General features: G+C 42.4%; 2 protein-coding genes, 1 long non-coding RNA gene and 1 other non-coding gene across 4 annotated transcripts; all 4 read right to left on the bottom strand.

Annotated features, from left to right (window-relative positions):
- Nucleotides 1-40: 40 nt before the first annotated feature.
- Nucleotides 41-5,920, bottom strand: LOC118563451 (rho guanine nucleotide exchange factor 3-like). Its single transcript, XM_036138350.1, has 13 exons — nucleotides 5,398-5,920; nucleotides 5,075-5,120; nucleotides 4,913-4,963; nucleotides 4,355-4,420; nucleotides 4,113-4,220; nucleotides 3,855-4,013; nucleotides 3,427-3,489; nucleotides 3,225-3,321; nucleotides 2,896-2,972; nucleotides 2,511-2,768; nucleotides 1,532-1,702; nucleotides 1,223-1,415; nucleotides 41-513 (listed from the first exon to the last, which is right to left on the bottom strand). The coding sequence occupies exons 1-13, from the start codon at nucleotides 5,433-5,435 to the stop codon at nucleotides 266-268; spliced, it is 1,575 nt and encodes a 524-aa protein (XP_035994243.1). The 5' UTR covers nucleotides 5,436-5,920; the 3' UTR covers nucleotides 41-265.
- A 203-nt stretch (nucleotides 5,921-6,123) lies between these two features.
- Nucleotides 6,124-11,797, bottom strand: LOC118563437 (ubiquitin-like modifier-activating enzyme 1). Its single transcript, XM_036138144.1, has 10 exons — nucleotides 11,692-11,797; nucleotides 11,392-11,587; nucleotides 9,628-9,702; nucleotides 9,337-9,526; nucleotides 9,114-9,226; nucleotides 8,937-9,029; nucleotides 8,617-8,808; nucleotides 8,252-8,353; nucleotides 8,063-8,163; nucleotides 6,124-7,121 (listed from the first exon to the last, which is right to left on the bottom strand). The coding sequence occupies exons 1-10, from the start codon at nucleotides 11,703-11,705 to the stop codon at nucleotides 6,986-6,988; spliced, it is 1,212 nt and encodes a 403-aa protein (XP_035994037.1). The 5' UTR covers nucleotides 11,706-11,797; the 3' UTR covers nucleotides 6,124-6,985.
- On the bottom strand, nucleotides 8,456-8,566 carry LOC118564858. Its single transcript, XR_004932073.1, has one exon. It is a non-coding gene; the product is annotated as a small nucleolar RNA U6-53/MBII-28 (small nucleolar RNA).
- Nucleotides 11,798-15,213: 3,416 nt separating the features above from the next.
- On the bottom strand, nucleotides 15,214-15,887 carry LOC118563455. Its single transcript, XR_004931233.1, has 3 exons — nucleotides 15,856-15,887; nucleotides 15,394-15,559; nucleotides 15,214-15,261 (listed from the first exon to the last, which is right to left on the bottom strand). It is a non-coding gene; the product is annotated as an uncharacterized LOC118563455 (long non-coding RNA).

The following is a 15,887-nucleotide window of genomic DNA, read 5'->3' as shown; positions in this document are numbered from 1 at the left end:
TTACTGTCAGTTTTATTAAAATACAGCGGAATAAACACGTTGCCATTTTACATTCACATTCAGCAACAGTAACACTGTTCGCAGTCAGAACACTAATCCAAACAATAAACAAAAACACAATTTTTTTTTTCTTTTTTTTTTGCAACTCTCTGGAAGTCTTTGACTAGAACTGTTCATGAAAAAAAAAAAAATAAGGTCCATTTGCTTTGTCTCCCTCTCCAGAGACCCATCCTCTTGACCTCGCGATCGGTCCCCCCCCCCCCAGTCAGCGACTGGTGTGGTCTGCCATGTCCGTGTCAGAGCTGAGGCTCAGGTCGGCTATGTGACACAAGGCGGGATCGGGGTGGAGGGAGAGGGGCGACTGGCTGGTGTGAGCGCTCCGGTCGCGCGACTGGACGATGGCCTGGCGCAGGCAGGTGATCCACTGCTGCTTGCTGAAGGAGTCGTTGGCCTGCAAGCAGTAAGGGTTGACTTTGCTGCGCCCCCTGCTGCTCACGCGGAAGCAGTTCTTCACTAGAAGGCGACAGAAAGGGGAAGGAAGGAAATGGAGTGAAAACAGTTGTAGGTTTCAGTTCAGCAGACAGAGAAGTGGAGCCGTTTGCTCTCACTTTAGAGGGCAAACGGTCCTGCGTTTCACCATGAATAAGAGCCGGAAAATCTGGGTTAAAAACAACCGATTGATTCACAAGTTTTAATCCTTGAACCATTTTATTAACATGAAATGGTTTTTAATTACTTTGAAACAGGGAGTTTAAAATTCAGGGGAAAACATAGATAAAAACATTCAGAACTGTCTGATGTTTAACTTTTAATTTCTGGGTCTTCCTCTTAGTTATATTTCAGAGTATAGATATGTGCATATCTATTCTAGAGTTTGAGATTCTGTTTTGTATTTTATTGCCACCTTTAGCGCAGCTAGTTCCATTTCTTTTCTTCTATTAACTTGATTTTTAAACCGCAAACAAAAAGACTAACTTAGACAACTTTATTTGTCATTTTGTATGCACAGAGTGCGTACAGAACGAAATTTCGTTTGCATACAGCTTGTAAAATTGCAGTAAAAATTAAATTACAGTATAGGGTGCAGCAGTGATTTAAAAGTAAACAGTTTAAATGCAGACAATGCAGGAGAAGTCACAGTGTACAGGCAAGTATTTTTAAAACCATTTGTTTGTGCAGAATTGATTGTGCAGAGGGGCATTTGTGCAAGAACGCAGCTTACCTTTATCATTTCCTCCGGTGAACGCTCCTCTGAAGGTTCCTCCGCCTCCGGCCTCGCTGTCTGGGATCTCCTCTAAATTGATCAAGGTGTTGGGCAGAGGCTGCCGGTACACGTTAAACATCTGTCCGCCGTCTCTGTCCTCCACCGGTCTGGTCAGCACCAACGCCAGCTCGAACAGGAAGACGTGCAGCTTCTGTTCGCGTGGAGGACAGGAACAGGACGTAGTCGTCATCAAACATTAACACTGGGGTGCCACTTTAAAACAGAGACAACTTCAGCTGAGCTAGTGACAGGGATTGCTGCGCTTACCTGCCCCTTGTTGGTCTTGAGCTCTCCGTGGCAGTAGAGGAAGCGGGACTGGTGGATCTCGGTTATTCTCTGGCTCTCTTCGAGGTAGATCAGTCCCCGCCTGTAGAACTGGCACTCTGCTTCCCCCGTCTTCTTGTTTACCTCGGCCACGATGCTCTGGATCAGCTCCAGCTGTAGAGAGCAACGCATTGTGTTGTTGGTGTTTTACTGGGACCAGTTCTGTCACAGCAAGAGCGTCTAATCAGGTATATTTTATTTATTAAGTGAAAAGGAGGCCTAAAAGGAACGAAGCAAAGATAGTACGTCATCCTGAACACACAACATTTGATGGTGTTGCTCCTACTAAGATTGTCCGTCTTTCATTCTTTACATGTCCAAATAGATTCAGCGAGTTATTACTTCAAGTCCTTAATGAGGCCACACAGGATTATCAGTGAAATGAATAGCTTATACGTATTCTTCATTTAAGAAACTGCTGATTACCAAAACTCTCGTCTCTTCCTGGCTATTAGATACCAGAGCTGGAAGTTATTGATCTTATTTTGATGCGATAAATTTAATTGCATTTTTAGCATATTCTGTCAATAACAAAATAATTATTAACAAATGAATATACCTAAATCTTGATTGGGCTACTTTTAGAAAATAATGAGTAATGGAGCCCTCTGAAATAGATGTTTGGACAATTTCCTTCCCAAATGTATCTTTGTTTTCAATTTTTATTTTTTTCTTGATTCCAGAGTTTCAGATTTAAGTGCTTACCCCCGAAAAATTATTGAAAATGTAATTTAGGATGAAAAACCCAACAACAAATTAAAGACCAATAAACTGCGTATCCAGGTAACTGTGACGGCCTCATAGCCTTTCACTGAATACAACGGATGTTCAGAAGAATCTCAACCCAGCAGTCCTGATTTTCTAAGCGTGCGCAGTTCAGCACCTGTGGCAGAATAAAAAAATGAGCAGCAAAGCGACTCACAGCATCAGGCAATGTGTCCTCGTCTGGGTGGTCCGGAGGCGTGCACTTCTGTATCTCTTTTAATAACAGCGGGTATTTAACCAGTCGGCTCCGAGGTAGGTCCAGAAAGTTCCACAAGTCCAATTTCCTGCTAAACGACGACTCCTGACACAGACGCAGGAAGTGCTCGACTCTTTTCTGCTGCTTCTTGTGGTCCAGCAAAGCTTTGGCGCCCACCTGGTTGCAGCAGTACGTCACATAGGCCTCCAGGCAGGGGAACTGCGAGTAGAAATGATAAAGAGTCTGAAGTGGAGTAGTGGAGTGGGGGTGGGCGGTGCACAGAAAGGCGGTTGTGCCCCTTGCTCTACTTTTCTTGCAGCAGCACGTTTGCAATGAAGACACTCACCCAGTTCAGCAGAGTCGGCCCCACTTCTCCCACCGTCTTCTCTGAGCCCCTCAGCCGCTCCAGACGAGCCAGGAGATCTGGTGCGACACAGAAAACACACACACACTCATCAACTGAAACAAAAAGTTCCCAAAGCACCAGAAAGAAATGGCATCTGCCATCTTAAATCCATAATTATCAGTCAATTGGCAGAAAGAAGGTTGTTTAACTCCGCCTATTTACTGGGAACCAAAGAGCATTTACTGCATGTCGATGATCAGGAAATGAGTTGTTCTGAAATTAGACATTCGGATGAAGCTGAAAACACGCGAGGAGCTCATATGGGTTACCTTCATGCAGCGGAATGAGGGAATCTAAAGTCCCAAAGATTTGTCCAAGCTCGCTTTCTGTCATTATGTCCAACTTCAACATGGGCTCGTAGTACACCTGAAGACATTGAAACGCAGGGACAGTAAGAAAAAAGGAAACATACTTAAACATAAAATGCCCCCCCCCCCTCCCCCACCCAGTGTGTTCTGTGCCAACAAGTACCTTCTTGACCAAACTGAGGTCTTCTATAAGTTGTTTCTCTCCCTGAGTCAGCTCATAGATCACCTGCAGAGGCGTCCAAAATGTTGCACTCAGTTACTTTAGAACATGTCAGAGGAAATAAAAGACGATTTCCGCACAACGCTGCATGGGACGTACGCTAAGCGGAAACGCTGCATGAGCTCTCACAGCTGATTGTTTAATAACGGAAGTTGTGAGCCTCTTAGTGCCAGCTCACATCCTCTTTCCTAATACCCATGCAGAGCTGCTTCAGAGAACCGGAGCAAGCCCACACACACACACCAGTCATCACACCCACACTGCAGCCACAGGCTCGCAGCTCGGCCACATAAAGCCAACCTTAAAAAGAAGAAGAAGAAGAAGAAAAAAAAGGGGCAACAGCCAGATAATTCAGGAAGGAAAATCCAAACCTCTTGGCGTTTGATTTCCTTGGCAGTCAGGTCGTGGCTCTCCACGGTGTCGCTCCAACACTGGCTGTTGCGCCTGCGCGGAAACGACGAGGCCTTGGTGCGACTACGCAGGGGGGCCGGGGGCAAAGGTCGGGCGTCCGTGCGAAAGCTGATGGACCGCTGCGGAGAGAGAAGACATATCGTGTAAATGCATGTGAAACGGTGTTACGGCTGTCGTTGCGAGGTACAGGGATGCAAACTGGGACGTGTTGCGGTTACCGAGATAGACTGCCCTATGCGTTTCAGAGCAGGGGTCTTCACCGGCGTTATGACACCCGTCAGGCTGTTGGACTTCGCCACAGGTTTGACCCTTTTGTTACTGGGCTCCTAAAGCAGATCGATGCAAGAAATTAAAAGTACTGAGTTTTGTACTTGTATATAAAGTTTCCAGAAGCATGTCAGGTTAGCGAGGAAACAAGTGGCCCAAAAAAAAATAAGAAACGGAAAACCTCCAAACAAACCTCTGAATACTTGTGATTATCGGACATCATTTCCCCCTCCTCTTCTTCCTCCTCGTCCTCATCATCCTGATGGCCAGAAACAAATATAGGAGGTGAGCTCGGCACGAAAGAGAGAAAGACGTTAAAGGGCGCCGAGATGCTGCATGGTGCATATCTCTCGTTTCCTGTGCAAGGTTTTCAAAGAGGAAGAAAGCTGAAACTGCCTCAGTAGTGAAGCACACAACATGTCTGCCTGCCGTTTTACCCCACTAACCACAACTGCTGCAAATTTAATGTGGCAACAACGGAATAAAAGATGACAAGAGATCAAAATGCAAAAAACACGACTTAGATGTTACCAACGAAAGAAGTTGCAAACCCGCGAATTTCCGAAATCACAGCAGATTTGATCCAGGATCTTGCAGAAACTGGTAATCGGGGTGCTCACATGAGCGTTCACCTATTCTGTCAGTTCTGCACTCGGCGTTGTGGTCACGAAGGTAAGGTTGACAAACTTCCGCCAGTTACTGAGAAAAGCAGTGAGACGAGGGTGCGCAAGCATTTCAGATTATTACTCACCTCCATGATTCTGGTGGCAGGTTCAGCGATCGGGTCTTGTTTTCGCTTCTTCTAAAAAAGGCAGAAATTTTAACAGAAAAAAAATAAATCAATCCCTTCGAGGTTTAGGCCTTTGATGATAAACTTGAGCGTCAAAGCGACGATAGAGATAGGGTAGCTTACCCCAGCATGGTCACAGAGGACAGTGTGCGTCTCTCCTGATGGAGACCTTTAAAAAAAATGAATCAAATAAAATAATGGGGGGAAAATTCTCAGGCATAAATCATTCAGATGGAGTTTAATGTGATCTAAATGCAGAGCGAGCAGCTTTAGAGAGAGACTTCAACTAGAGGTTATGCAGAATAGCATGACAGGAAAGGCCTAAACATTTCAGTCTGGTTCATTTTTTTTACTGTCAGACCAGTTTTCTGCCATTTTTAGTTCCTCCAACTTTATGATCACACGTTTAAAACAAACCGATATGTACATTTTTAAAGCTACCATACCAGGAAGTCCTCATTTCACCAAAGTCCTCCACTTCCATCTTCTTCCGCCTCTCAACGCATCTTCGCAGAAATTAACGGCCCCGTGTTCAAAAAAAAAAAAAAAAAAAGTATTAATCCAGTTATAGAGGTCTCGTCTGTTGCGACTGACACCGAGCAGTTTGCGTCGAGCTGGTTTAAAAGCTCGGTGTACTCCTTCCTCCTCACTTTCTTCCTCATCTCACTGCAGACCACATCCTTTAGTTGCGCATAATCACGTATCCGCTCTTCTCAGGGAGGAGTGTTCAGAACTTGACGGTAAACTTCTCGGTGCAACCTGCACTTTGGATTTAGGCTTAGAAAAAAAAATGAGAATTTAAAAGCCACATTTCAGTCTGAACTGACATTACAACACATGGAGTGAAAACAGGAAGTGAGATTAAATGGTTTCATACCCGGACCGCCTAATTTTGTTCCATGTAAAAAAATAAATAATAAATGCAACGATCAATCTTAATATTTGTTGAAAAGCAATCTGTTTAGGGATTTTCCGAGCTGAATTTTAAAGGTCGGTGATGCGCTGATGGAGGTCGAGTTTCCCGGAAATGCTGTTCTGTATTGAAACCTTCTGATGAGCCCAAACCAGGTCAGGCAGGAAAACGCACAAATCTGTGACAATGTCATGCATTTAAATGCCCCCCCCCCCCCCCCAACAGTTCAGTTGATAAATAAAAAGAACTCACAACTGCGCATGTTTTACATGTTTATTCACTATCACACTAAGTGCTCCCATGTCAAGATACATCTCATTGTCTTGCTCTTAATTCGGTTTTTGTCGTATGGAGTTAACAAAATAGAAACAAGTGTTATGAACTACCAGATGTATGCCAAATATGTTTAACAGCCCTGTAACCCCCCCTCCCCCCCCAAATAAAATACAACAAAAAACAAGAAATAAAAGAGAAGAAAAAAAAAAAAAACATGTCATGTGCAAGAGCCCCTCGAAGAGTGCTGTGGTGAGGGAGGTGCGGGAGCCTCGGCCTGGGAGAAGCAATCTGCCAGTGTGATACCATCGGGTTTCCAGTCAGAAAATATCTACATGGTCGTTCTGGGTTTCTAGGGTAGCTTGTTGGGTTTGTGTGTGTTTTTTTTTTTTTTATTATTAATGAAATGGATCTTTGGAGAAAGTAATATAAAATACAAAAAAAAATGGGAAATTTAGAAGTTTAAAGTTGATGAGACCAGGGTTTGAGGAGGACAGAGATCAAGTGGGTGGATTATGATGACGGTGAGGATTGTAAGCCGGGCTTATTTAACTGCAGAGGTTCTACTACTGAGAAACATCAGGACGTCCAGTATACATGCTCCCTTCCTTCAATAAACGCCCTTAAAGCGTGAACTGGATTCCTAACCCCAACCGGTCTCCTTCAGTCAGCTCACTGGGACTATGTACAGTCAGGCACAGGTTTACGCAAAAAACCCAGGCCCACGAACAACAAGAAAAAAACCCTGATTTGAAGCAAGCTACCCACTTCAGAGCACCCCCCCATCCATCCCTTAAACCCCCCCCCCCACAACTCCAGCACTCCCGTGGGTGGGCTCGGTGTGCAGCTCAGCGGATGGTGTATCTGACATAGGGCACTTCCACGTCTTCGTCCGACTGGTCGTTACAGCACAGCTCAAACACCAGAGCTTTCACGTGTTTGCCCAGCTTCTTTTTGGACACCTTCGTCACAATCTCAGTCATCCTGCCAAATGAAGACAAACGGGACTCAGTTGATGAAGATAAAACGCGCACACATACACACAAAAAAGAAAAAGAGCTATTCAACATGCTTGCAGTGTGTATCTCAAAAAAGGATCCACTCAGCTTTTGATTGCTATGCTTGGATACTGGTTGAAGCTTGCTGTATCCAAGCCAGAAGCGTCCTGACACTTTTTTACTAATTAACTATCGCTCCTTAGCTGTTGTCCAGGAAGCGTTGAGGATGGCAATGACTAAGCTGCCACTGTTCCCGATTATTTTGATTAGCCCAGGAGTGGAAAACCAGAGGCTCTCCCTGTCCTGTGAGGCTCGCAGCAACTTCATTGATCTGTTCTGGTTCTTATTTGAACTGAAGCTTGGTAGGTGTTAAAAAAAACAAAAAAAAACAAAACAAAAAAAAAACATTTATTTTGAAACAATAAACTTCCTAGGTTCATCCTTTTTAAAACGCCTACTGTTTAGCCATATTTGTTGCAGTTACACAACCAGTCCACTAGGGGGAGCCCAGTTTAACAAGAAAGGTCCATCAACTTCATTTTTTATTATTTTATTTTATTTTTTTTTAATTTTCAAACATTCAGTTCAGAAATAAGAAAATTTGAAATGAAGTTAACGGTTTAGGTTTTAATCACAAAAAAATTTTTTTTATAAAAAGTGTTGCCACTTTTGTCTTTGTGATGCTGCTGGATTTTATTGTGGCTGTAGACACTGAGCGGGTTAGCCACCCCTAAAGGAGGCCCAAACATGTCTAGGAATCCTTTGTTCTTATGTGATATTCCAAAACAACCCTTAAAATGTCACTGTTTATTGAATTTCCATGGGTTTCAGTTTTAGAATTAAACGCACAACATTTTTTTAGATGCTTTTGTTCATTCTGTGCAGGAGAGCAGCAGCGAAAAATGAGCAGCAGAGATAAATACTCACGGTAGGTCCAGTCTCTCTTTAAGTTTGGCAGCAGGCATGAAAAATGAATACAGCATGGACACTCCCTGAGATAGCATGGTGATCTCCAACTTATGCTCATTCTGACACACAGAAGGAAAATAAACTCATAAATCAATATGCAAAAAACAACAACAATGTGGCAACATGGAGAAAATGAGCTGAACGTACTTTAAAGTAGTCGAGGAATTGTCGGAGTGTCATTTCTTCCCCACTGGGCTGCAGTCCTTTGACCTCAAAGCGATCCCACAGAGTCCAGTCGATCTCGTAGTACTGCAAGGGAACGACCCGGAGTTAACGGGTTGCCGGTTCAACTTCCTACATCTCTAGCTGCCTTGCTTCTACCGTAGGTTCGTCACGACAAAGCGCTACGTTTCTCCTCAGCACACACTGATACCATCAGCGTGAGAAGCTAAGCTGAACTCACTTACACCCCGGCAGACTGCCGGATGTATCAGTATTAGCATGGCTGGATCATCATTGGAGCGTCGCGATGCCTCCAGTAATTTATTCAGGCACAAATGCACATGGCCTACCTTGTGTTTGGGAGCAGCGATGGGCTCGGAGAAGGCAAAGAAAGGCAGGGCCAAGTTCATGAAGCCATTCTTGAACGTCTCCAGTTTTTTATGGCCTTGGATGATCTTGAAGAGCTCCAGGCACACGAGGCCGACCACTGCAGATGTAGTAGTGGCGATAGCTGGAATGATCTTGCCAGCGATCAGTTTGCTCTGGAATGGACAGAGGCAAAAACAAGTCTCATTGATTACATAGAAACCCAGGAGTAGCAAATAACTCAGAAACAAGACGACAGTGTGCAAAACTCATCCGTAACAAAGAAGCCTCCAACGTTTCCCACCTTGTGTCTGTCAGCAGGTGGAATGTCGTAGTTCTCCGCTCTCAGATTGGATGCCGCCACAATAAAGTCCATGTGGAAGTTTGTATCGTCGTCCTGTTAACAGTCAACAGCTGTAACAAACCCGACCGTAGGAGATGACCAGTATTCATTAGTTTGAGCTAAACTTTCTACACGTACCTTCTCAAAGTCGATGGGGCTGAGTTTGAACTGGAACGCCTCTGGCGTAGGCAACTGAGACTTCAGTTCTTCCAACTTGGAGTCATCTGTATGTCGAGAGATTTCACCGGTTACTTTGAAAGCATTTAGAGACGCATGGTGTGATTTTCATCATATTGGGAAACAACGGCAACTGAAAAACACATCAAGAGTGACTGAATTCTGCTTAATTTATACAACTTACCAACAGAGGAATTGCTATTTTGCAGCTCCTGATCAGAGACGTGGATTTTCACCCCTGAGCGAGGGATAAACGTCGGCACTTTGACCTCCTGCAGGATCTTTATCACACCTGCTCGGTCAGTGCTGCCCTTCAGACCGTACGTCTGGGCAAACAGGTTTGCACCTGCCACTACATAATCCACGTGAAGATCCTAAATAATAATAAAAAAAACAACAACATTAGTACCTTTATCTTTGCATACAATAATTAGGGTGTTATAATCTGAGGCGCAGATATACTGAAGGTTCTTACGTTGCTAGTGCTGAATTCTAGGGGGTGAGGACATCTCTTTGGGCCAGACCAGAAGGGGGCGCCTGAGCTGGTGAGCTGAGAGAAAGGGCATCACTTTAGACAATTAAAGCAGTTCTGTAAGAATTAGAACCAACAGTGTGAGGTATTTGTACAATAACTCCCAATATCGGCATTTTTGTGGTTATTAGGGGGTGAAATATTTATAGATACCAACACCAAGCAGAACACTGAAAATTAGACATTTAAAAACCATATTAGGGATGTTATTTTGTTAATTCAAGAAATGACTTGTATTTTCAGATTTAAAAAAAAATAATTTAAAAACGGGGGGGGGGGGGATCTGCTAAATACACCTTCAATTAAGCACTTTTCATAGGTGATTCTCACAAAATTTGAATATTGTGAAAAAGTTCAGTATTTTTTTTTGTCCCATTTTAGAAATCAAATCTTATGGACTGTTAAAAGTAAAATGTTTTAAGCCTTTATTTCTTGTAATTTCTACGATTATGGCTTATCGACAAAAAAAAAAAAAGGTACATTAAGTGGTAGTTGAACAATATGATTTTTCAGAGCATGTGCATCCAGGCATATTCATAGAAGGTTGAGTGGAAGGAAAAAGTGTGGTAGGAAAAGGTGCACCAGGGAGAACAGCAGCCTTGAGGACTGTCGAGAAGAATCCATTGAAGAATTCAAGGAGGCTTCACAAGGAGTGGACCGAGGCTGGAGTCGGTGCATCCAGAGCCGCTACGGACGGGCAAATCCAACACATGGGCTACAAATGTTGCATTTCTTGCATCAAGCCACTCCTGGGGCAGACATGACCCCAGAAGCATCTTACCTCAGCTAAGGAGAAAAAGAACTAGACTGTTGCTCAGCGGTCCAAAGTCCTCTTTCCAGCTAAAAGTAAAGTTTGCATTTCACTTTTTAAATCAAGGTCCCAGAGAGCATCTGCCCATGCTACCAAAAGCAGATCCAGCGACCATGGTGCTGCTGTGCTCGACTGGCCAGCACACCGGCCTGACCTGAACCCCGTAGGGAACCGGTGGGGTTTGAGGAAGACGAGACACCAGGCTGATCGCCTCCAGGCTACGGCCGCAACGATGCAGCAATTCATGCAAAAGGAGAACCAACCAAATATCGTGTGCATGATAACGACGATCACACTTTTTAGAAGCCTAACATTTAAATGAACGTATGCAACCTGATCTTTAGAGACACTGAATTTTAAGTTTACAGATATTTTTATTATCTGTGAGCCACGGTCAACATTAGAAGAAATAAAGGTATTTAACTTGTAGTAATGAATCTATCCATGGCTTGTTTCACTTCCTAAAACAAGTGACTTTTTTTCATGATATCCTATTTTTCAAATGTTATTTTGACCCCCCCCAAAAAAAAAAAAAAAAAAAAAAACTAACAATAAAGTCTATATATTTGTTGGGTTATGCAAATCTACACACACGAAAACAGAGAAAAAAGGCAAAGCTTTTTATAGCCATTATATTTAAAAATATTAGTGAATTGTCTGTTGCCTAATTACTAAGAGTCGCTGAGACACTGTTTTAAAACCTTTGCTGTAGATCAAATGGTTCAGAAACAGATCTGAAGCAATGACCAGTGCTAAAGTGAGCGTAAGCCTCATCGATCACTTCAGACCATATAAAGAACACTCATAAATATGTGACTCTGCAGTGTTACAGCAGGTGACTGATGCCTAGCTTCCATTGTGTTGTCTATTTCAGAGTTACGGAGCGACCCGTTTACCTGATCTGGGGGGAAGTTGTGCAATAGCTGACGGATGTTGTTGCTGTACTGGCACTGCCAGTGGTTGCGAGCCCAGGCCACGCAGTCGGCCCAGCTGTGTGGGCAGTCTGTGACGACGCTCTTGTACACAGCCTCCAGCACCTCCACAGGCTGAGCTCCTGGGAGCTTCAGAGTTCGCTCCATGAACTTAGGATCTCTGCAGGATGACGAAAGCGTAAAAACGTGTCAGACGCGGCTCACCGTTTGATTGTCAAGAATTAAAAAAGACACCCGCTGCCTTTGGGAGTGTCTGCAACGTACGTGAGGTACTGCATGGCGTTTTCTGGTGCCTGTTTGAAGAGTCCCTCAAACTCATCCCGGGCCCACTAAAAGGAAGATAAAAAGGCATCAGTTCAGCAATGACCTCAATTCAATAAAATAAGCAGCTTATTTAAATAAACAACTTTTAAAAGTTATTTAAAAAGCAGCAGCAGTATATTTTGTATGATTCTAAATAGTAACACTACTATTGAGAAATCATACAAATTTCCAGGCAAATACTTAATAGATTTCCTCCACCGGTTGGAGCCTGTTTGATTACCTATATCTAAACACACACACACACACACACTCCAGCATAACATTATGACCGCTGACTTGTAAAGTGAACAGCTCTGATCAGGTTGCTATCACTGTACCTGTTAGTAAATGGGACATACCAGGCAGCAACAAGTTGATATGTTGGAAGCAGACGTAACGTATTTTTCAGACCATAAAGGTGCACCGGATTATTAGGCGCACTAAATATTCTCCCCAAGTGTGTAATATCACTCCGCCTCTTCACATACGCAGCTCTCTCCTGAGAGAGAGGGAGAGCTACCCGTCTCTGTTGGGAGGACAGAGTAGTTGGACTACACGGCCCTGTTTCTAACAAAAGGCCAAAATAACCAACTTATTTATTGAATGCACAATATGAATGCATTTCTAGTTTAGAAATTAGTCAGGCCGTCTTGCAGACAGCTCAGGGGTCTGATCAGGTAGTGACACCGTAATGCTCCAAAAATTCATTGAGCGGAGCGGCTTCATTGCTTGCCAAAGTCGTACTTACATATTTTAAAAACAGATTTCTGAACCCATTTCACCACATAAAAACTGGTCAGTAAGCACAACTTTTATCATATATAAGGTGCGGCATCAATCTTTGAGAAGATTTAAGGATTTTAAGTGCGCCTTATAGTCTGAAAAATACGGTAACTTATGTTTGTCAAGAGAGACTGCATGGTCTGATCCACCAGATGAACTATAGTTCAACACGCAGAAGTGGTTCAAGCTGGTTCCAAGCTAAAGCTCATAAAATAAATAAATAAAAAATAAAAAAAAAAACAGCACACTGGAGTTAAATCAAATTAGGCAGCAAAGCCTTAAACCAGCCACGGTGCTCCCAATATTCAGAATGTTTTGCTTAATTGGTGTAGCGACAGTACATGTGCGAAGATTTGTCCTCTAGAAAGCACAAGCTTTCCCCCCCACTTATACATTTAATTTTTAAAGCTTTTTAAAATAAAGCTGCACAATTAACTGACTCAAGTGTTATTGCGTTATCAGCGGGTGCTATATTGTACAACTTGGACGTCGTGCTTGGGTTATTTCAAGGATTGTGAATTCTTGCTCTGTACATCATAATATATTGGCCCATTTGGATGATGTCCAACCGCTGCTGATACTCAGACCAAGTTTAGACCTTCACTGGCTGAGATGCTGACGCTCATGGAGGTGGTGGGGACATATTAGTGCTGGGCTTTGACAAAAAAACGTTTCTTTATGCATCTAGTGTCCTGATGAAACCTTTCGAATTTTGTTTTAATACAAGTTACATTATTAAATGTGTTTTTAAAAAGGACAGTATTTGTATTTATGGGGCAATAATTGACATGAAGCCACAGCTACAAAGTTACCTAAAAAGAGTACAAAAAGCTGGTAATACTCATCACTTTTATCGCCATCACAGTAGTACCACAATATATGGTGATAAAATTTAAGTCCATATCGCCCACCCCTAGGACATATATATTTGAAAATTATTATGTTGAAGAAATTACAGTCAGAATTTTTTTGGTCAATGTGCTGATTTTAAAGCAAACATACTAATGGTAAATATACATTTTTTGCTTTACAATAAGATAGGCTGGACGATATAGGGAAAAAAGCATATCGACATTGGTCGATATTGATAATTATCAAAAAATTCAAAACATGTTTTAAGTGCAGTCCTGGCCATTTTATGCTGTTGCTTAATGACCTATTTTAAAAAAAACAAACAAAAAAAAAAAACACTGAATTCAAACAACCCTTTATTCAACCAACACTTTACCAAAACTGTAAGTCTTAAAGGTGCAAAGCCACGTTATTTGACTTCATTTATACGTCAGTAGTTCACTCTGGTTGCATACAAAGTTTTTATGAAAGATTATCACATCCTGCTGGTTTATTAGTGTTCCCTGAGGCAGACGCTAAACCTGCCGATTGCTCAGATGTGACCGCAGAGTTGATTGACATGAGTAAATGTTCTGATATGAGGCTGTTGAAGTTGTTCTGCGATACTGTCGGTAAATGTCACCCTTTCGGTTTATATTTGAGCGCGCCCGGGAGCAAATAATTTTTCAGCTCAAAAAGGACTATCAAAACACTCAAGGGAGGCTTGGTGTACATAACCTTATTTTATCATGATCAAACGGCTTCTGGTCTTTTTTTTTTTTTTTTTTTTTTTTTTTAATGAGCATATTACGTGGCTATATACCTTTTAAAAATAACACTTGATCTCTGAACTTTTTGAAGGTGGGCGGGGCTTGGTGAAGGAGTTTTCCTGGGTCTGCGTTTGTGATTGGTTGGATGTAATGACTGCAGTATAAACCTATACAATAGGCTAAAATGTAAAAGGAAAGAAAACTGCTCTTTTATAGAACTTTTTATTGACCTATTTTTCCTATTGAACCACTTGTCTATCAATCGATATATACTGCTATTGAATTATCATCCAACCCTACTATAAAAAGAATGGGCCGTCTAGGACAGTAACTGGTTAACTTCTCTGTTCCCCAACACCACAGCACATCTGAGAAAACAGACGCCGCTCTTCACTTTAATTCATATTACCAACATCAAACGCTACCCTGAACTAATAGAAGGATCACAAAGCAACAGCTTGCATGTTTGCACGGTGGCAGGGAAAGCTGCAGTCCCAGTGCCAGCAGTTTACCCAAACAACTTAACAAGCTACCTCAAAGTAAGGGTGAGTATGGAAGATAAGCTAAAAGCAATTTAATCAACTTATGTTTGTAGTTTTTGGCTCTAAAATGTAAATCAATTCATTCTGCACTAACCCAACTTTTATAGAATGGCCTAGACAAATGCATCTAGCCAACTCTAGAAAATCTAACCTGGTTTAAAGATAGAGTTTCAGTCAACTATTTAAATTGTGTATTTTACAGATTTTCAGCACTTTTTTTGCAGGAATTGCTCAACATTGTGTGGATAAGACAAAAAAGCTAAATGAAAATATAGACATTTAAAGTTACAGATTTCAAAGACGTACTGGGTGGAACAACATTGAAGAACACAAAATCCAGCAATAAATATTGTTGGTCAATATAATACTCAAGTATTGGTAAGGTCCGTACAGACCTGGCCAGTGTGTGTTCAATTGCAATTTGGGAAAGTTCCTTCAGGGTACAGATGGGGGAATGGAACTTTCAGGTGGGTTCTTGGCTGGAGCGGTATGTATTCCTGTGAGGAAGGGGATCCACCACCTGAATGTTGCCCTTCGTTGCCCAAAGTTCCCGAACTCAGCAAGGGGTTTACGGTAGTAAACACACCGCCGATCCATGTACATACCTAAACACGAGGAACACAAACACACTCATCTCCAGAAACTACTGATTGGAAGGGAAACATATGAGGCTCGGTTCTTCTCATCAGTATTTGCAAACACGGCACCGAACCCCATTTAAAATGTCACCAACTTACGCGCATCGACGTTGTCCAGTGCATTGGCGACTCCGTCTAGATTTTCAAAGAAGTCGTCATCGTAGACTCTCTCAGTCTCTGGACCAACTCTGTTCTGATGGGCTGTGATCTTGATGGAGGGGTTCATCTGCTTCACCGCAGCAGCTGCTGTGTCACTTTTCATTTTCTGTGATCATAAGTTAAAAAAATAAATAAATAAAATGTGATAAAAAAAAAAAATCCCAACATCAGCACATGGGAAGCTGAAATCACACGAACTTCGAGTAAGTCCTCCCGCATACAACAAGGAGGCCACATTTTAGATGTACTGGGTTATGATTTAAATCTCATTCCTCCCAAAAAAAGCCAAACATTATTCTTTATTATAACATACATTACACTTTCTGGTCAACACCATTCAGCTAAAAAAAAAAAAAAACAACATGCGTTTGCCTCTTGGAGTCAACGAGAGGTGACAATGACCGTGACATCAGAGGGTCTGAAGAGGAACTGTC

Source organism: Fundulus heteroclitus, chromosome 1, assembly GCF_011125445.2.
Source record: "Fundulus heteroclitus isolate FHET01 chromosome 1, MU-UCD_Fhet_4.1, whole genome shotgun sequence".
Taxonomy (NCBI): domain Eukaryota; kingdom Metazoa; phylum Chordata; class Actinopteri; order Cyprinodontiformes; family Fundulidae; genus Fundulus; species Fundulus heteroclitus.
The sequence above is the reverse complement of the archived record's forward strand: the minus strand, read 5'-3'. Positions and strand labels throughout refer to the sequence as shown.